Genomic DNA, 21,652 nt, shown 5'->3' with positions numbered 1-21,652 from the left:
AAAGTTTATATTAAAATGTCTTATGAAAACCATGTGTAAGTATTTGAGCAAATTCTGAAATTTGTGTCAAACACATTTTTTTGTTATCGTAGAACCATTATAATTCACGTGTATTTTTCACATTGTAGTATCTGCCAATAAGCGTATGAAATACAAGTGTACTGAGATAAGCTCGTCAAATGCAGGTAAAAAATAAAAAATTAGCTTCTGTCACCTGATATAGTTAAATTATATACAGCACATTGCGAGTCAGGCTTGTGTCTTGTTCTTAAACCATATGCATTGAACACTCTGCAAACATATACACCATTACTTTGAATTGAATTATTTCTAATTGTTAGTAAAGGTTTCGACGAAAGGTAACGTATGTGTTCATATGCATCTGTTCTTTGTTCCCATTCGTAAGTATAGTTGTCTGGGACACCACCTGATGCAATGCAAGAGAGGCTAAGAGTTTCATCTCTTGGGTTGAACTCATCTACTATTGACACATTTGGTATTCCTATAAATAGTAACAGTTATCAACTTCTATGAATACACACCTCATAATGATCCTTATTGGTTAACTGCCTTTGTCAACTCGAGTTTGTTATTTTTTATGAAAAAAACTAAGTGTTGTTTTATAAAACATAAGATGTTGACTTCTTTGTCATTCGACGATAAATATACCATTATATGTTCCTATATAAGGCGAAAAACATGCTGATGCTATGATATTTGTGTATACATGACCGCACAATATCCTTCAAATCGTCCAAAAAATTATAGGCAAATTGACATTGGCATCTTGTTTGTGATTGTACGTATCTAATGAATAAATCTCTTTTTATCCTGCAATCAACCTTTTTACTATACCAATACAGGTGTACAGATAACACGAAGCGATATACGTATACTAGACGTATATAGTCTCCTAGTATCCTGCTTCTGTTGCGAGCGAACGGTTATGTCAAATTACTGTTTACGTCACAGTTCAATTTGGGGTCCTCATTGTGGTCCGCGTTTAAGTCATGTCGATTTCTTTCAAAAACAAATTCAACAATTGGGATGGAAAAAAATGTACAAATTTAATTGCCGGATAAAGACAATAACTGTTTAGTGTCTTTTAATATCAGCTGTATTTGTGCTCGACTCGAAACAGGAGTAATAGCTCGCTAAAGCTCGCATTACACCTGTTTCTTAGCCTCGTACAAATAGAGCTGATATTTAAAGACACTATACAGTTATTGTCTATATAAATTTTTACCCTTCGTAGCACTTCTTTGGATTTAACTTCTTCAGGAACGCCCGAACACAAAAGGTATGCTAAGGGGCGTATTTGGCCCCCTCTCCAAATAAGTTAATATTTATATAGTTGATTGTCTTAGTATTGTGAATTGAAGACAAAAAATAGTTATTCTAAAGTGCTCCATTGAAAGGAAGGTTGCCTAGCAACGGTTTCTATTAAATATCAAAATTATCACAGATTAATTGCTGTATCACTAAAAATTAGAACAATTCCAAATAATATTGTGTGTATAAGAAAAACTTGAAGTTGCAAAAGAAAATTCTCTTTGATGTAGCCTACTACATGCTTTTAAACAACCTAGCATCAGATATTGTGCCTAGCAACGGTTCAAAAATGTGTTATTTTTTACCTAATAAGTAATTGATGCATTTTTTTGCAGATTTTGTTTTTATAAATGGTGTTGCATTCTAATATTTTATCTTAGTCATCATTATTCTGTTTACAAATTCCGTATTTGGCATAGCAACACAAATGTTGGTAACTACAAATCAATTAGTTATATAATTCTTCAAATTAAATCAAATGCAATGCAGATGGTCTGTTTAAGAACAACTAGAATTTAGAAATGAAAAGTTAGTTCTATTCACAAAATGCTCATCAACAACTTCAGGATTTTTTTTTAAGAATCTACTTTCATATATGGTGTCGCACTATAAAAATATAAACATCATATTTGAATCCATTTGATGAGTTAAGCCTTTTTCAACAGATTATTTTAGTTTGTTCTTATGTTGTACTGTTACACCACTGTCACAGGGTGGGGAAGGGTTTGTGCCTTCAAACGAGTTTGACCCCGCCACATTCTGTATGTGACTGTCCCAAGTCAGGAGCATGTAATTCAGTGGTTGTCGTTTGTTGCTGTGTAATGTATTTGTTGTTCGTTCATTATTTTGTACGTAAATTAGGCCGTTAGTTTTCATGTTTTAATTGTTTGACATTTGTCAGGATAGGGCCTTCCATAGCTGACTATTGGGCATGGGCTTTGCTCATTGTTCATGGCCGTACGGTGACCTATTGTTGTTAATTTCTGTGTCATTTTGTCTCTTGTGGAGAGTTGTCTCATTGGCAATCATACCACACCTTCTAAATTTTATGTATCTAGAGTGTTATTACTCTTTTTTGACACAGTCAATATCGAGCATAGCAACACTCATGCATGTTTCTAGGCAACGACAATCATTTTTAAGATTAAAATAACAACAAAATGTGTGGTTAAATGTGAAGGTCTTGTCACGATCACAAGAATATAAAGGATTTATTAATTGGGGGTACCGTCTTTACAGTGTTTAAGATAGTTAATGTAAATGAAATGCAGGAGACGTGGTTTGTACCACAAAAAGATCTCTTCTGGAATAGATTTGATTTGAATTGATTTTTGGTGTTTTAATGCCACTTTTAAGCACCGCCTTTGGGCTATTTCGTGGCGGCCAGTTTTTATTGGTGGAGGAAGCTGGAGTGCCCGGAGAAAACCACCGACCTTCGATAGGAAAACTGACAATCCTAGTCAATTAAGATCAGAGTCGAGTGCACCTGCACGAGCCGCGTTCGAACTCACAACCTCGGTGTTAAATGGCTAGTGATTACAGTAGTAATTACTTAAACCACTTGGTCACCGGGTGACCCTAAGGGACAAATAATTTGCATAATTAAAACGGAATTGACATAGCATGCAAAAATATTTATTGATTTTGGGTTGGTCATGTGAAATTGAATTATTTGACCTTGAAAATCAAAAAATACGAACAAAACATCAATTATTTTGTCCAGCATCCTTTGATCTAAAATAAATGATTTGACAGTTTAAATTCTACCCAACGTGTACAAAAATACATGGATATATCTAAAATAAGTGTAGATGTTCTACAACATATTGAAGAATTATCACCATCCCCATAATATTTTAAAAATAACGTATGAAGGAAATTAACAGTGCAAAAATGTGTTATAGTGGTGGAATTTCCACTTGAAAAATTGAAACAAAAAAAAACTAATAAAAAAAAGAGAACTGTTGACACAGAGATATGTTTCGTCTGTATGTATTTTTAGATGTTCTACTTCTTATACTACTGCATAATAAATATCAGTAACTGGTCATTTTTGGTTTTTCTTAAAGAGAGGCGAAAGATACCAGAGGGACATTCAAACTCATAAGTCGCAAATAAACTACCAACACCATGGCTAAAAAAAAAAAGACAAACAAACAAAAGTACACAAAACACAAAATAGAAAACTAAAGACTGAGCAAACTGACATAACTACAGACTATAACATATTAACTTAGCAAAAGTTTAAATTTCAATCAAACATGACAGAAGGAGCGGGTCCAAAATTTTAAATGGAAATTAGACGTACCGATGCATTCCAAATAACATTCACTTTTTGTAAGTGGTCACCCTTCAACTGACCTAATAACAACTTTTATCATGTAAATTATGCAAGCATCTAAAAGTCAATGGACCATGACTGAGAGGGAGGGGTCAAACAAATTGAATAACTGCGTATCAAATTCCATTCACTTATAGTAACTGGTTCCCCTTTATCTGACTTTAACACAATCTTTAACATGTAAAATATGCAAATATTTCAAAGTCTATAGACCATGACTGAGGGAGCTGACCAAATAATGTCAATTGAAATCAGATGATGAAGCAAAGGAAGAAGGATAAGTAAAACATTAATCTTGCCTTACAAGAATTTAATTTTAAACGATTACGGAATTATTGATATGCATTCCCTTCACTTACCTGTCTAACCCTAAATATAAATGTATAAGCAGACACATTAGAAATTAAATTTACTAAAATGTATGTTAATAAATGTCAAATTTATAATCCAAGGTCTTTTGAATTTTCGCCATATCAGTTCGAAATATCAAATTGTTAAACATGTTAAATTGTGCTGGTTTGCAGAAATTGTTAAGGAAGATGAAAAAAAGAAAGAAAAATTCATAAAATAATAAGCAAGAAAAGAAAAAATGAATAGAAAAAAATCATTAGAATTTTTTTAAATATTATGTAATGTGAGATTTGAACTGAAGATCTTCTCAACTTAACTCGGTGTGTATTTCAATTAACGTTACAGCAGTTGCATAACAAAAGACGTTAACAAAGACGTATTTATTCTCGAAACGTTCCCACAATTATTGTGTGTTATAGTTCTCTAAATATTGAAATTCAATCAAATAAGAACTGTTCCAATATGAAACAATTATAAGGTAAATTTGGCTTCATTATTCCCCAAATTTCCGTAAATTTTGTCACAGTTCCCTTTTGATTTTGTGTCAAAACTCGACACTGTCTGTTGAAATCTCACTTTGAACTCGTGCAATTATAAATACGGGAGTACTGTGTTCCTTTTTTCGTAAATGTAAAGTTTATAAGTAATAATCATTGAAGTATACAAATTATTTATTTAAATTTTAAAAAAAACGTTGATGTAAAATGTTTGCAGAGACACACAGACGTTCACATGTGTACGGTACTTACGTAACATAGTAACGTTGAACAAATCGTCTCCTCCATTCAATGATATACATTGATATAAGCCTACATTGTCTGCTTCAAACTTTAATATCTTCAAAATGTTTTCATTTGTGCTCTTTACGTGAATTACTTGAACGTTCTTTATATCACTTTCAGTAGTTCCAGATGCATATATGTTATATTCTGGTGGTCCACGCCAAGTGAGATTAGCTATAGGAATTTTCATCGGACAAGTAAGCTTAACTGAATCTCCCTCTTGGACATAGATATCAACCATAAAGGTACCTAGAGTTACCATAAATACACACCAAAGGGTAAGCGAAAAACAATAATGAATTAAAAACAGATAATAAATTGAATAAACAAATAAAGAAAAAAATCAACCAACAGTAATATTTGTAAAAGATACATTTGAGCTAGATACGTTTTTGAACTATATTTCTGATCACAATGCTAAAGTTGGTTTACTATATTTTCATTTAATTTCTGAGATAACATGTAAACTTTCTTACCTTGTGAAAAGATCATAACAACAATACAAATTTTCAATTCAATCATGTTCATGCTGACAAAAAAGCAATTGTACGATATCTTAATAAGGAAACAAATGTCCTCATACTGAAACATATTATGGTCATATGACTTGGATAAACCTTATTTTGTTCTGACATCATCAATGATTCATCACATAGATCATTTTTAAAGAGCTAAACTATTATATTACACAAATATACAATATACGTTGGATAGATGTTACGAGTGGGGAAATCAAATTCTTTATCTCACATTTTTAAGACGTATAAGGATTAAACGCTTTTTAAAGGAATCTATTGGTGTATAAACTGGACCAAATCACTCAAAAACAAATAAAAGTCAGAAGGACATTTATGATAGGACTGTGAGGTTCTTGGTCCAGTTTGTACACCAATAAATTCCTTTAAAAAGGCGTTTAATCCTTAAACTTCTTTAAAATGTGAGATAAAGAATTTGATTTCCCCACTCGTAACATCTATCTAACGTATATTGTATATTTGTGTCATTAAATTGGCCTAGCACATGAATATATTATTTGGTTAACGCAAAAAAATGTACTACATGAAATTTGCGAAGTGAAAATGAAAAGTTTTAACGTCGAGCCGGTTTTTGCTTTTTATCGCCGCCATCTTGTTAACATTGTTTACGAAAAGTAGTTCCGTCTATGTCGTCTATCGAAAAATAGACATCTTCAAAGGCCACTACGAGAAGCCCTCTCGATCAATCATATAAACGTATTCCCTAATATGCAATCCAAAATATAATTATTTCAAATTAACTAAGGTCGAGTGCAATGACATACCAACCTAAAGGCCTTGACCCAATGCATCTAAATCCGAACAAATTAGGTTATCGATGCCTACGCCTTCATGAATAGCTCTTTGTGAAATCCATTTTATTATCAACTTTATAACATAGTTCAGTACGAAGTGTCGATAATTAATTTATTATCTTCTATACATTCTGCAAAAATGGATCAATGCTATGTAATAAAGATAGAACTTTACATTGCATCTACAAATACTTCAACCAGTATCAGTATTAACACGTCTCCAATAAATCTTGAAAGAATTTAGCATGTAGCTCCATGATTCTTATCGAGAAAATTTATGGACTTCAAGTAAAAAGTAAAATAACAAAAATACCGAACTCCGAGGAAGTCCGTAATCAAATGGCAAAATCAAAAGCTCAAACACATCAAACGAATGGATAACAACTGTCATATTCCTGACTTGGAACAGGCGTTTTCTTATGTAGAAAATAGTAGATTAAACCTGGTTCTCATAGCTAGCTAAACCTCTCTCTTGTAAGACAGTCGCATAAAATATCATTATATTGACAACGATAAGACAAAACAAACAGACATAATAGGTAAACATGTCAAAAATAGGAGTACAGCAGTCAACATTGTGTTATAATCTTAATCACTATAAAAATAAATAAATATGTAACAAAGAAACACAAAAAGGCATATAGACAAAGCACATTAGCAAAAATGAAAGACAAGAATACAAAAATTTACAATAGCACAATAACACAATGACGGGATGTATAAGTACAGAGCCACGTCAAATGGATATCACAAAAATAAACTAAACAGTAAATTTAAAGTAATATTCATAAAGACAAATAAAAGAATATTATAACACGTTATTAAGATGATAAATAACGTCAATACCTAGAATCTATACTTCAAGACCATCATGTATTATTTGTGAAGTTGACAAGGAATATTTATCAACAAGGTCTTGGTATTTTCCGATGAACTTTTTTAGAAAAAGGATGACACGTTCTTTGACATAACCCTGGTTCATCAACTTTCTACTCAGACACTGATGAAGTTTTACAAAGTCTGAGGAAGTTGGTATATTGCTACTAAGGTGGGGGAAATTGATAATTTCAAAATTACAATCGTCTCGTTGGTCATAGATTCTGGTACTAAGATGACCGCGTATGTCAAATTTGAGGTATAAGTCTAAAAATGTCTCTTGTTTCATCAATTTCTAGTTCTGGGGGATATATTAACGGAACCCAATCAGAAAAGTTTGGATTGTTAATGGAAAGAAAATCATCAATATATCTGAATGTGAAATTAAATGATCTGGCTTCATTGATCTTCTTGTTTTTGATAAGTGTCTGAAGGAACTACGACTCATATGAAAATAAGAAGAGGTCGGCTAGGAGAGGCGCACAGTTCATTCCCATAGGAATGCCGACAATTTGTTGAAAAAGTCTACCTCCAAATTCAACAAATATGTTGTCAATAAGAAACTGAAGCATACTGATCACTTGTTTCTCTGTGTAGCATGTTTTATTGTTCACTATTAACAAAATATGCCGTATGGTATCCCAAAGTAATAAATTTATAGCGTATGCTACCATTTTGTTGAAAAGCATTGTGGATTATTTCTTTTAGACGATTTTTCAATTTCACATGGGGAATGGCGGTATACAGTGTTGAAAAATCAAAGTTTTGATAGAGCTAATTTCAGAAAAATTACACTATCGTTTATCCTCCTTATATTATAGTATGGTATAAATATTGATGTCTGCAATTACAAACAGGCCCAGAAGATAATTGTGCATACCATTTTCGTTATAGAGAAAGTCCAAATAACTGTCCATTCCTGGGAAATAATGGAGCGGAGGTCCGTAGTGCCGACGCCTATTATTTCCCAGGAATGGACAGTTATTTAGGGCCGACGAGGGCCTCCGCTCCATTATTTCCTAGGAATGGACAGTTACTTGGACTTTCGCTAACTTCAAATATACCTTAAATATTAAGAATGAGTCTTTATATTATAACATTTTAAAGAATTTTATTTCATTTGGTAATGGTTTTCTTTTCATTTTCCTTATGGTGTACCCAATAATCCACAGGCAAAATTTAAGATCAAGCTGACCATCTACTCACTTAACGAAGTATTTATGAACAGTAGAATGATTACTATAAAAAGATCTTGAATAACGTTCATCCAGATTTATGTTTTAAGTCATTGGATACGCACGTCTCTCTTGTGGTGGGATTAAAAGGATATTTTTTTTGTGTCTTTAAGTTGTATTTCGGGAGAGAGAAAAAATTAAAAGTTATCCATATATGTTAATGGATTATGTGTGTTTTTCGTTTGATAAATCTTGGATGTAGAATCGTCTGAGAAAAATGACATTGTACAACATGAATTAATTTCCAGGTATGTAACACTCTAGTATAGGCTATTTAACTAATGAGGGTGTGCTCGATTTGAAGTCATATCTGAAACAAAATATGATTTTATATTTCAAACCATTCTATTAGATCAAATAAAATCAAACAAGATACTAGTGTTTCATGTTTCATTCAACAATTTTTTTTCCGCTCCCTTTGCTGATAACAACGGAAAAAAAAAAATTATGCATGGTTTAAATAAAGAAAAGCAACAGTAGTATACCGCTGTTCGAAATTCATAAATCGATTGAGAAAAAACAAATCCGGGTTACAAAGTAAAACTGAGGGAAACACATCAAATATAAGAGGAGAACAAAGACACAACAGAAACACTAAAATGCAACACACACAGAAACGAACTATATGATAACAATAGCCATTTTTCTGACTTGGTACAGGACATTTTAAGAAAAAATAGTGGGTTGAACCTGGTTTTGTGGCTAGCCAAACCTCCCGCTTTAATGGCAATGTTAAATATAACACTAAAATGACAACATTACATGACAGGACTACAATACAAAAAAATTGAAGAACATACAGGACAGAGAAACACACAAATAAACAATAGAACATTACGACAAGCTAATAGTTATGAAAGGTGCCAGGCTTAAAGATGAAGAGCATTAATGACCCAAAATTCCAAAAAGTTGTGCCAAATACGGCTAGGTTATCTGCCTGGGATAAGAAAATATTTAGTATTTCGAATAATTCATATTTTTGCAAACAGTAAATTTATAAAATATAAAAATGACCATATAATTGATATACATGTTAACACCGAAGTGGTGACTAACTACAGAATAAAAACGAATACGTAAAACAACCTAGATCAGCACATAAAAACAGCACAGCCGAACAACGCATTGTATGTCAGCCGAATAGATCGACGCACAAAAGTGACGTCACAGGTAAATTTCTAAAAATGTCCAAAAAATAGGATAGAGTTTTAAATAGCAATACAAACAAATTGTAAATATTTATTCATTCTTCCCTATTATCAGAAAGTAGGCAAACAATTTTAGAAAGAAAAACCGCGTGATTAAAAACATTTTTAGATTGCGTTTTGTATGTCTTTAACTTAAGTGGAAAACTACTTTTGATTTTTTTTAAACATTTCAAGATTAACGCCGTCATTTGCACTGCCGATATAACTGTTATATTTGCTACTGGACATATAACAAAAGTGAAGGAATTCGATTGTGTTACGCGTTTCTGTTGAAAATTGAATAAAAATACCGCCCAATATTTAACCCAAGCCTTATACAAATGTTATCCATACCCCTCACATTCTATTCATTAGTACCATATTCAAATTATGACAACGATAAATCAAATAATATATCGAATACGTCATTTTGACCATTTCAGTTTCTTGAACTATTATTGTGGAAACTTTCTGAGTAATATTTCTTTTTTGAATGTACATTTTAAAATGGAACAAACGGTTTTTGCTGTACAAAATCAAAATACGACACTAAATTTCAAGCAAATGATATCTTAAACGGTAAAATTAAAAGCAAATCTGTAATTAAATATTTTTCTCTCTAATTTTCCCTATTGTTTAATGTTAATGTGTTCCATATTACAAAAGAATCTAACTGAGTTAACACATTTGATATTTTGTAGATACACAGGAGAGGAATGGCACTCAATAGAAAATATTCGTTTTTACCCGCTTGGATACTATCCGTGGCAGATTTGCATTGGAAAACAAATTGTGGATAATGTTGTGGAATTTTAGTGAAAACGATACTATATATTATACGATGGAATTACGACTCGGAAATAAAAGTTGTTTATTAATAATGAGATATTTGGTGTTCAATGTATTAATACGAGGTCATCCCAGTTAAATAAAAAACCCATTTAATATCAGCCATTTTAGTAAGTTTCATCTTCATTCGATATTGCTTTACGTCCTTTAGAACTATTTCCTTAGGTGAACACTATTTAAGAAAGTGCCCATGGAAATACCCAAAGGGCAAAACGTCCGGATGAATGAAAATGGACAATAGAAAATAACTCTTCATTCCTGAAAAATAATTGAGAGTTTGAACAAAATATTTGCGTCATAGGTGTATTTTAAACCAATATCAGACCAGGTAGGTTATCAAATACATAAGAATAAAAAGAGAGAATTATTTTAAAAGCCCTCCTACCGCCACCCCTTTCATCATATAAAGTGTTTCTGTAATAGAATGTGGTAACCTTTTGAAACATGTATCGGATATAGGGTTTTCTGAATTTGAATGATGTTTTATTTATTGCAAGGGTAAAAAGGTATATGAATGCCAATTGACTGTTCATTTGTTATTTGTAATCTAATACAAGGATGTACATTATCATCCATCTTATCAAGGGTTTATATCACCAATTGCTTGCAATCATCCCTTCAAAATTTTAACAGACGCCATCACCAGTTGGTTGACTGTTATAGAATATATGTTTCACATATAATGACTGATATGTTCCAATTGTCGTGCTTTGAACATGTTGTATATTATTGTTTGTCTTTTGTTCGCATTTCATTCTTTGCAAAAGCAAACAAGTTCGTTATCGACTTATCGGTTTATTATCCGCATGATATCTTTCGCCTCATGAATATTTAGGTATTCTAAAGTAGGCGTGCATAATGGTTTTTTGTTTGTTAGTATTGAACTCTTCTTTCAGCGACCTTGACTACATCATAATTTCATTTTATTTTTTTTCAAAATTGCTGACAATATTGATTTGATGACTGTAAATAGATCTTAAATGGAAGTCCTATTAATCATGTTTATGTCACTCTAAGATATTGTTATTCTAAGAATGATGTGGTCCCAATTGGTGATGAAAATAATGTTGCTCATTTCGGAAGGCAAAATTTTCGTCTGGTGTCTTCATTAGCTGCCAAATACCTGCACACGGAATGTTATAAAATCCTAAAATTTGATAAAATGTATACTAAAACGTAATCCAGTACTAGAAAGGTTCCTAAAAAATGATATCCAATGTCTGAAAACGTTATTAGGTAGTTGCATCTATATTCGTGTGTTTTCCTGACTGATGTTATTTAATTAACTCTTGACATAATCACTCAAAACTGTCAATAGGCATGAGGCAATGATACAACATCTTCTTATTTTTATATGAGACACCATTACAATTATTAATATAAACAGACAATAGATATAAGAAGACGTGGTATGAAAACAATATTCAAAGATCTGATTACAACATTTACTAATAAGTTTGTTAAAAGGTTCGATGAGTTTACACGGATCACATAGTGATTTCCGCCCTTTTAGTACAATATTACCGTAAAATTTAGGATGTGAAATACCGTTTTTAATAAGTTTTCTACAGGTACAGCCAAATTTACTAATCAAATCTTTGTATCTATGAAAGAATTTAGTAAAAGTTTTAAGTATTTATGGTTACGATATCCTTGACTTAATAATTCACAAGTGATGCATTGATTACGTTCGTTAAAATCTATGACATCACTATACACACGGGCATAACAAGCAAGTTTGGATATTTAAACACCGTATGATTGAGACGAAGGAACATTGCCGTCTAAGAAAGGTAAATTAACAATAGGGAATGAAAAATCGTCTCTTTTGTCGTTAATTTTAGTATGGAAGTTCCCTTCAGAAATTGAAATGTCTAAATCTAGAAAAGGACAACTACTGCTGTTTATGTTAGATTTATTTAAAGTAAGTTCCTTTGGGTAAATTTCGGTAGCATATTTAGAGAACTCTGGATTATTTAACGAAAAAATGTCATAAAGATAACGGTAGGTATTGTTGAATGTATCAACCAAATGTAACAATGACGTGTCTTTACTGAGTTTGGTCATAAACTGAGATTCATAGCAATACAGGAATAAATCTGATATTAAAGGGGCACAATTAGTGCCCATAGGAGTACATACTACGTGTCGATACACTTTATCGCCAAAACGTACATATATGTTGTCCAGAAGAAAATTTAAAGCTTCAATCATATCTTCACATTTCCAGTAAGTGTATCTAGCATACTTTCCTTTTTCATTACAGAAAAAGGTTTTAAACGAGTTACAGCAAATAAAGTTGCAAAGAGATTTTTCAAAAGACCATTTAATTAAATATGAAAACTTTTTCTTGATAAGATTGTGTGGAATGGTAGTGTAGAGAGTAGAAAAATCATAACTGTCAACAGAATTTAAAGGACCATCAAAAGCACGTATTTTATCTAAAACCTCTAGAGAAATTTTAACACTCCAAAAATTATTGATACCATTATTTTCATAAGCTTTATTACAAAAGTTAATAACAATTTCTTTGATAGTAGTAAGGGAGGTAGTTAGAAGCACTGCCAGATTAGTAGTAGAACACTTAATAGATGCGGAGATGAAACGAAATTCAAATGGCTGTTTGTGTAATTTAGACATGTTAGATAACAAGTACATAGTCGGGACTTTCAAACGTTTGGAAGGGGCTTTAAGCTGGGTAGTGGCAGTGATATGCTTGTTTACAATTTGACTCTCTGTGGAGCGTACGGACCTGAATGTAGAAAAATTGATAATTTCGTTTTGGAGAACTTCCGTGTAGTATTTGCGTCACACCATCACTACATTATTGGCTGCTTTGTCTGCCGGTACGAACACAAATCGCTTTGCGAGTACTTGGAGGTTTTTTTTATTCTAGAAATGTGTATATCATGTACCCTATTATTTATTTCAGAATTGTTTTCAAAATGAGATATACGAATATCAACAGTATTCATAATTTTATTCAAATAACTGTCTAGAGATTTTTTATCAGATTTTTCACGTTTACACCAATTTTTACAGTAGAAAGACAGAGCGTCTTTAATGACCTGACGACACTGTTTCCAATCTATAATAGATGGACGACGATATTAAGGTCCTTTCTTCAGAAAAGTTTTGACCTCACGGTCTTGGACGATGTCATAAAAGACTAATAAACAGGTTAGCACGTGAAACAGTATTATGTCCAGTTCCGTCTTCTGATTTTATTTCATTACAAAGCACAAATATGTTAATGATCTAGTCATAACTTGTATAAAACATTTTGCTGGTCAATCAATCAAAATTTCTGGCCTTCCCTTGGTTCAAATGACATTCGTTTCAAACAATAAATAGGAAAATGATACCAAAGTAAATTCATACGTCGAAAAAACTGACAACGCAATGGCAAAAAAACGAAAAGATAAATATCAGTCTACAAAACACAACATAGAAAACTGAGCAACAATTACTCCATCAAAACCCTGAGTGTAAGTAGAACATGCTAAACATGTGCTACTTATCGTCTTGCTCATGTAAGTAAAAACCCGGGGATAAGTCTATAACGGTAAGTCACATTCGAGGAAACGGGGATGGGATTGTGGCTAAGACTACTGAAACATATCCATCGTCATCTGTGAAACAGAAATTTTATAACGGTCAACCAACTCGTGATTGCGTTCGTAAAATTGTGGCAGGGATGATATCAACTTCACCACTTGGAACTCTTCGTGTAATAACATTCATTCTCATTTGGGAAGTTGAAATCATTGCTTTTGTCGTAAAGTTTTGTTCTCAACTGACCCTTATGTCTATATGTAATTAAAGATTAAAAATTAAGATCCATTTTGTTACATCTTGTGATATGTTTATTTGGCAATCGCCATGGCAGTCAGCAGGGTTTAAGAACATGAATTAAATTTTCCTCCGGGTTTATATGATCCGTTCATCCTATTTCGACTCTTTAAAATTCAAGAGTCTATCCTAAATTGAGGTAAATTATATGACCTTCCAAATACCGTTTCGATTCCTAACATAACTGAAGGGACATTAATTGTCGAAATCCGGATATTGTGTACAAACTTTTGCACCTCATGTTTGCGGTATACCATCTTTTCCGCAAGTTTATTGTTTACTGTTTGGTATTAAATTAATAATTAAAATTCATTTTGTTTCGTCTTGTGATATGTTTATATGGCAATCGCCATGGCAGTCAGCAGGGTTTAAGAACATCAGTTGTTCGACCTGTTAGTCAAATGCGTTTTGCTAAAATATACTTTTTCACCTTTTGGTCTTTTGGAAAATGTTTTTTGTGCTGTATTAAGACTACTACAAGAAATTTGTTTTGCATGCACGCGTATAAAAATTGAGGTTTTTATCCAACGCAATCATAGGTTTGAACGTTTGTTTTCAATTTAGACTTGTTTATATTTTTCGTTTGCGCTTGTATTATATTTTCTTTCGGGTTTATATGATCCGTTCATCCTATTTCGACTTATCAAAATTCAAGATTCTATCCTAAATTGAGGTAAATTATATGGCCTTCCAAATACCGTTTCGATTCCTTACATCACTGAAGGGACATTCATTGTCAAAATCCGGATATGGTGTACAAATATTTGCACCTCATGTTTGCGGTATACCATCTTTTCCGCAAGTTTATTGTTTACTGTTTGGTATTAAATTAATAATTTAAATCCATTTTGTTTCATCTTGTGATATGTTTATATGGCAATCGCCATGGCAGTCAGCAGGGTTTAAGAACATCAGTTGTTCGACCTGTTAGTCAAATGCGTTTTGTTAAAACATACTTTTTCACTTTTTGGTCTTTTGGAAAATGTTTTTTGTGCTGTATTTAGACCCCTCTACCAAGAAATTTGTTTTGCATGCACACGTATGAAAATTGCGGTTTTTATCCAACGCAACCATAGGTATGAACGTTTGTTTTCAATTTAGACTAGTTTATATTTTTTCGTTTGGGCTTGTATTATATTTTCCTTCAGGTTTATATGATCCGTTCATCCTATTTCGACTCTTCAAAATTCAAGAGTCTATCATAAATTGAGGTACATTTTTGTAAATTATATGGCCTTACAAATACCGTTTCGATTCCCAACATCACTGAAGAGACATTAATTGTCGAAATCCGGATATGGTGTACAAATTTTTGCACCTCATGTTTGCGGTATACCATCTTTTCCGCATGTTTATTGTTTTCTGTTTGGTATTAAATTAATAATTAAGATCCATTTTGTTACATCTTGTGATATGTTTATTTTGCAATCGCCTTGACAGTTAGCAGGGTTAAAGAACATCAGTTGTTCGACCTGTTAGTCTAATGCGTTTTGTTAAAATATACTTTTTCACTTTTTTGTCTTTTGGAAAATGTTGTTTGTGCTGTATTTAGACCCCTCTACCAAGAAATTTATTTTGTGATATGATATCATCTACTTAGCGGACAGTGAAGTTATGGGTAAAATGCTAGCTTCTTTTTATTCTTCCTAAGAAGCTCCTATATGAAGTTAGTCTCGTATGAACAAAAACGACAAGTCGACAAGAAGAGGATCGCAGGTAGTTTCCATGGAAATGCCATTTGTTTGTTGAAAAATGTCTTCTCCTAACGTATTAAATATGTTGTCAATCTAGATGATCTCAGTTCAAGAAAAATGTTTGTTTTAATCAGAGTTATATTTTAATTGAGTATGATTTGCCCTTTCCTAAGACAAGATATTTGTTTCGACGTTGGCCATTCTCTTTTAAGAAACAAAGCAGGACTGATTCGTTCAATTTGTCTTTTAGTTTATAGGAAATGCTTGTGTGAAAGTAGAAAAGTTTCACAATAACTTTGAAGCCCGTCTTTAAGTGCTGATAAAATTGATTTTCATAACTAAGAAAGAGGTTTCGCAGAACTCTAAGAAGACTCAGCAATATAATGTTGTTTGTAACCACTTATATATTTTAGATATCCAATACAGTGAATAACGATACAGTTCTTCATCTGTGGTTGAAATTTCAAAGCAACATACATGTATGACAAACCTATGATTATTCAGGTATTTATCCTTCGTTAGAGTCGTGGGGTATATGTTGAGTTTTCAAGTGAATTATCGATACCTTATTCCTTAATCAGCAGTTCATATCATGTAATTTACATATTGTTATACAAGTGAAAGGTTTAGATAAAGGAAATGCCTGTACCAAGTCAGAAATATGACAGTTGTTTTGCATTCGTTTAATGTGTGTGAGCTTTTGATTTTGCCATTTGATAAAGGACTTTCCGTTTTGAATTTTCCTTGGAGTTTGGTATTTGTGTTATTTTACTTCTACATACAAAAACGATGTTGTTTTGGGCTTAATCTGGGATAACAGCATATTTATCATAGCGGTAGGACAGGTTCTTAGAAACATTTGAGTCTTGTCGCATGTGAACTCATAAACTCTTTCAGGTTTTAATTCATATTTGTAACAACGACCTCATAGTCTTAACTCATCATGAAAGAGTATTTCATCTTTTTCGCGGTAAGACCATTGTCTGGCATAACCCATATTTTTATAATTCTCGGCTGAATCCATTAGTATTTTGAAGTTGTATTTTCAGTAATTGGATTTAGGCAAACGATAGTTTGGGCCTTTGGATTACACATTCCGCAGAGTACTGGTATTGACAATGCTCAGATCACGAGTTATAATGTGGTCATATATGAATGGGAATAAGCACAGGTTCAATCATGAGTTTTAGATTTGAAGCCGTCAATATTGAGATATTGCAATGAGTGTTTGTAATTGAAAGTTTTTTTTGTAATTGGTTTGGAATAGGCATAAAACAATGATAGGTACCGACTGATCTGTACAGTATGGATGTATTTTTGAGTGAACTAGTTGATGATGACGGATAGTGACCAAGTTGACGGCATCAAGACCTTTGTTGACAAATGAATAGTGTTAGAAAGGACCTTTTCTCCTTTTCGTCTTTTCAAAGTTCGTTTGGATACGGATTAAAAAAGGCTGTGTTTACTATGTGCTAGCGAATTAAACATCAGCGATGTGTTTAAGCTTATTTGGACCAAAAATGTATGTTTCTTAAATAAGCTAACTAGTTGAGTATAGCATTTTCTACGGTGTACAGCAAAAATATCGTGTATATATTTCTATTTAGCACCTGCATAACGGGGGATATGGGTTGCATAGCAGTGTTTATATCCAGTGGAAGGTTCGCGAAGTTGTGAGACGGTAGTATTGATTGTCCAAAAGGAATTGATAGTAAATTGTTAAGATAGGCTAAGGATATGTGCAGGGAACACTAATGATATAATTCTTTACGAAACTTTATAGTACAAGGGGCACGGTTTTTGCCGTAAAAGTAGTTTCTATGGGAAATTGCATGGTTTATATTTACTGAAGAACAACCTATACTAGTGTTTTGAATATATCAGGAGAATACAGGGTTGTCTTCTTTAACGAACCTAGAGGTTGTGGATGCTTTTTCCTCTCTACAAGACAAATATGTTGTTTAAGAAGACGAATTATTTCTGAACAAATGGGAAACCACATCTTAATTTTACGGTAAAGTTGTTTATCCAGCCAGTAAATTTAGTAGATACGTTCCGGGTAAACTTTTCGCTCCTTTAAAAAAAATTGACACTTTGAAGGTGCAATAGCTACGAGATATAAAAATAAATATGTTTTTTTTTTTCAATCATTAATGAAGTCAAAAAGTGAAATAATGATTCGCTTTTAGCAGCCAGTTTTGTTCAATTTTGTCAAAATAATACCATTTTACAAAGTTTTATTTTTTGCATTTATTCAGCCCATCCTTCTCTCAGGAAGGAAAATGGGGTTTTTAATTTTCATTTTTGAATAGAGCTCATTTAGACGTTCAATGTGATAAGTCACATGACCCCATTTAGTAAAATCAAAAAAATTATGCAATATCATACATAAAAAAATATATATAGAACTTATGAAACTTACAAATTCAATGTAAAACATGAAAATTTTCAAACTGCTTATTTTTCTTTGTTTTTTATCAAATGTTTTTGGTGTTTAGTCAAACATATAACCATGTTAGATTCTTCAATTTTTGAAAATTTCAGGTAGGTAGTATTTTTTGGTTATATTACCCTTTGAAGGGTAAGGTGAAATTTCCTCATGACTTTGAATATTTTGAAATTTTAAATTGAAGGTCTTGCAATACTGACATGTTTTTCAGTTTATAGAAGGTTGATATCTGTTACCATTTCAAAGATATACACAAAAAACTATACTTTAAAGATTTATCTCGTCGTAACTTTTGAAAGGATGGACGGCCAGTTTTGGCTGTACTGTAAAAAGCCCTTCGGGAGGAACAGTTTATACGCTGTGAGTATGTAGCTATCTCTTATCATTTTCTAAACATTCAAGCTTGAAATCTAAGCGTAAACACTTTTTGCACTCATAACATTTGACCGTAGAAGCAAATGAAAGGTCACATAAACTAAATATTACTGATGAAGGTCCAATGATTTTACGACTTCCGGTTCTCGAAATACATTTTTTTCAAAATTTGTGTATAAATTTCAAGGGAAATAGCTCTTATAAGGGTTGATAACATATGTTCCTGTATATGTTGGTATTTTCAAATCGATTCTATCTGAAACAATTTTTAAAATATATATATGCAAATAAAAGAAATCGTTTCAAGGGGATAGAACTCTAAAAGGGATGATAAAATCCTACACAGCCACATCTGTTAATTCGTCAAAGATAGATCTACCTATTGCTCAAATAAGGTCGTGATATCTTTAAAAACAATGAGGGGGAAGGGGCATGTCGAAAAAAAAACAATAAAAGGGAGATCACTTTAAGGGAATGTTGAAATCCCATACTGGGCGTCATCTGGTAATACTTCATGATGAGGTTTATAGATGGTTGGTCCAAATTTGGTCATGATAACTTCTATAGAATGGGGGGAGGCCGTGTCAAAAAAAATGTTAGAAGAATAAAAAAAATTGAAAAGCAATAAGGTCTTTACCAACGTAGGGAAAAGACCATAATAATATAGTTTGTTTGCAAATGATCGTGTTCAATACTTGTTAATTAATATGTGGTTTACATGTCTAGATTGAGTGTATACCATTTATGTCTCTATGCATATTGTGTTGCGTAATATGTCCTCCTGTGTCCTTTATGTGGTGAAAAAGGCATAGTCGTCATATATACTGAACTGCAAAAGAAATTTCGCAGTAATTTAATGCAAAAATGTAAGAAGAATCAATGCCATATTTTTATTGAATGGGCGTATAAAAATCATTGTTATTGCACAAATTCACATCATTTCAGTTCATTCACTGTTCATTGATAAAGTTTTCACCACCATATCACAGGATCAATTAATACAGGTCACAAGTCAGTAGCGTGTGTGTCCTCCATTAGCGTGGATTACGGCCCGGCATCTCCTGTGCATGGAATGAATCAGACGGTCGATTAGCTTCATAGGAATCCTAGCCAACACCTGTTGAAAAGATGCCTGAAGTTACACAGTAGTTGTCGGTCTTGGATGGACGTCATTTAGTTTTTCTCTTAATCTCGTCCCATAGATGTTCTATTGGGTTTACGTCTGGACTAAGAGCGGGCCAAGGCATAATTGTAATGTTGTTCTGCTGTAGAAAGTCCTGTGTAGCTCTAGCAGTATGCGCACGTGCATTTTCATGCTTACATTTGTCATTTCGGGGCCGTTTATAGCTGACTATGCGGCAATGGCTTTGCTCATTGTTGAAGGTCATACAGTGACCTATAGTTGTTAATTTCTGTGTCATTTGGTCCTTTGTGAAGAGTTGTCGCATTGGCAATTATACCACATCGTCTTTTTTATATTGAAAGTGTGATTGTGATGACGTGCAAAATGTGGCATAACATGTGGTCGTAGAACTTGATCGATATACCGGACTGCATTGACACCATGTCCTCTACATGGTCCAAGATTCTGGAAGACAACAGAACCTAATTTCTGATTCAATCCGATTCCACCCCATACCATAATGCTTGGACATCCCCATGCATCGCTTTCCATCATGCAGTTATCAGTTATATTTCGCTCTGTCTTCTCCAGATTCGTGTCCTGCCACCTGCATTTCAAATGCAGTAACGGCTTTCATCTAAAAAAATAACCGTCCTTCATTGCTGATGTCGCCAATTTTGACAATGGGTAGGCCACTGTAGTCGTTCACGGCGATTAAATGGTGTGAGAATACCATTAGGACCTCTGGTTGGCAGGACGACGACAACTCAGGTTACGATAATTCAATCGACTCCGGACTGTATCATCTCTCATTAGTGTCTGATTAATGCCTATTGTGTGCCAAGCAGTATGAGTTGTGCAGAGGAACCGGTTCTGCAGATGCTGTCGTAATATGTAGCTATCCTGACGCAGTGATGTTACTCTGGGGCGACCAGTACGTGGACGGTCGTTTGTACTGTTTGTTGCATTGTAGCGTTCACGTAGACGTTGGATGGTGCGTACATTCGTTACAGTTAAATGCAACGACTTGAGGCCGCTGTCCAGCATTCAAACGTCCTCAGTATTGCCTGTTATCTTTGTTGTTGGTTCAGTCTTGCCATCAAACAGATAATGATGACACAAAAACTTCGCACCTCTTAAATACCCTTAATCAGGCACAGATTCAACGTGCACATCATCATTATGAAATTTGACATTGGAACGTGTAACACGGAAGCAGCGAAACCAATATTAGGACGAACGAATTAATGAACGCAGTCAGCCGTATCGAAGATTTATACATAATCGTAGCATCATGTTAAGGTAATTTACTTAAACCAAAATAAATAAATAATTTTAAAATGTTAGTTTTCGAAAAATTCGAGGTTTCTTTTGCGGTTCGATGTAGGTCAATTTATTCCCTCCGTTAATATTTGTTTTCGATTGTAAGTTAAACTATTAATATAAACATAAGGGTTAAATTGAGAATGGATATGAGAAATGTGTCAAAGACACAACAACCCGACCAAAGGGCAGAAAACAACTGAAGGCCACCAATGGGTCTTCAACACAGCGAGAAAAATCCCGTCTTCATCTGGCCCCTATACAATATGTGTACTAGTTCAGTGAAAATGGACGTCACACTAAACTCCAAAACATATAATTGAACTAAAATTAAAAAACATACAAGTCTTAAAAAGGTCAGAGGCTCCTGACTCAGGACAGGCGCAAATATGAGGCGGGGTTAAACATGTTTTATGAGATCTTCCCCTCCCCCTATACCCAATGTAGAAAAAAAACACATAGCAATACGCACAGTAGAACTCAGTTCAAAAGACGTCCGAGTCCAATGTCAGAATAGGTAACAAAAGAAACTAGGCAAAATGACAATGATACA

General features: G+C 33.2%; 1 protein-coding gene across 5 annotated transcripts in view; it reads right to left on the bottom strand.

Annotated features, from left to right (window-relative positions):
• The window catches only part of LOC127712265 (uncharacterized), a 33,792-nt gene that overhangs the window by 9,448 nt on the left and 2,692 nt on the right, over window positions 1-21,652 (bottom strand). For 4 of the 5 annotated variants that reach the window (XR_007987006.1, XM_052218630.1, XM_052218629.1 and 1 more), the window contains exons 2-3: window positions 4,774-5,055; window positions 215-502 (exon numbers count right to left, since the gene is read on the bottom strand). Coding sequence is in view for 4 of the 5 variants with exons in the window: in XM_052218630.1 (XP_052074590.1) it covers window positions 215-502; window positions 4,774-5,055 (570 nt within the window). In the remaining variant the exon portion in view is untranslated. Of the gene's footprint in view, window positions 1-214; window positions 503-4,773; window positions 5,056-5,282; window positions 5,389-21,652 lie in introns of those variants that run through there. The other variant, XM_052218628.1, reaches the window with a different exon arrangement.

The sequence above is a fragment of the Mytilus californianus genome, unplaced genomic scaffold (assembly GCF_021869535.1).
Source record: "Mytilus californianus isolate M0D057914Y unplaced genomic scaffold, xbMytCali1.0.p SCAF_8, whole genome shotgun sequence".
Taxonomy (NCBI): domain Eukaryota; kingdom Metazoa; phylum Mollusca; class Bivalvia; order Mytilida; family Mytilidae; genus Mytilus; species Mytilus californianus.
Note: the sequence above shows the minus strand (reverse complement) of the source record. Positions and strands in the feature narration are given on the sequence as shown.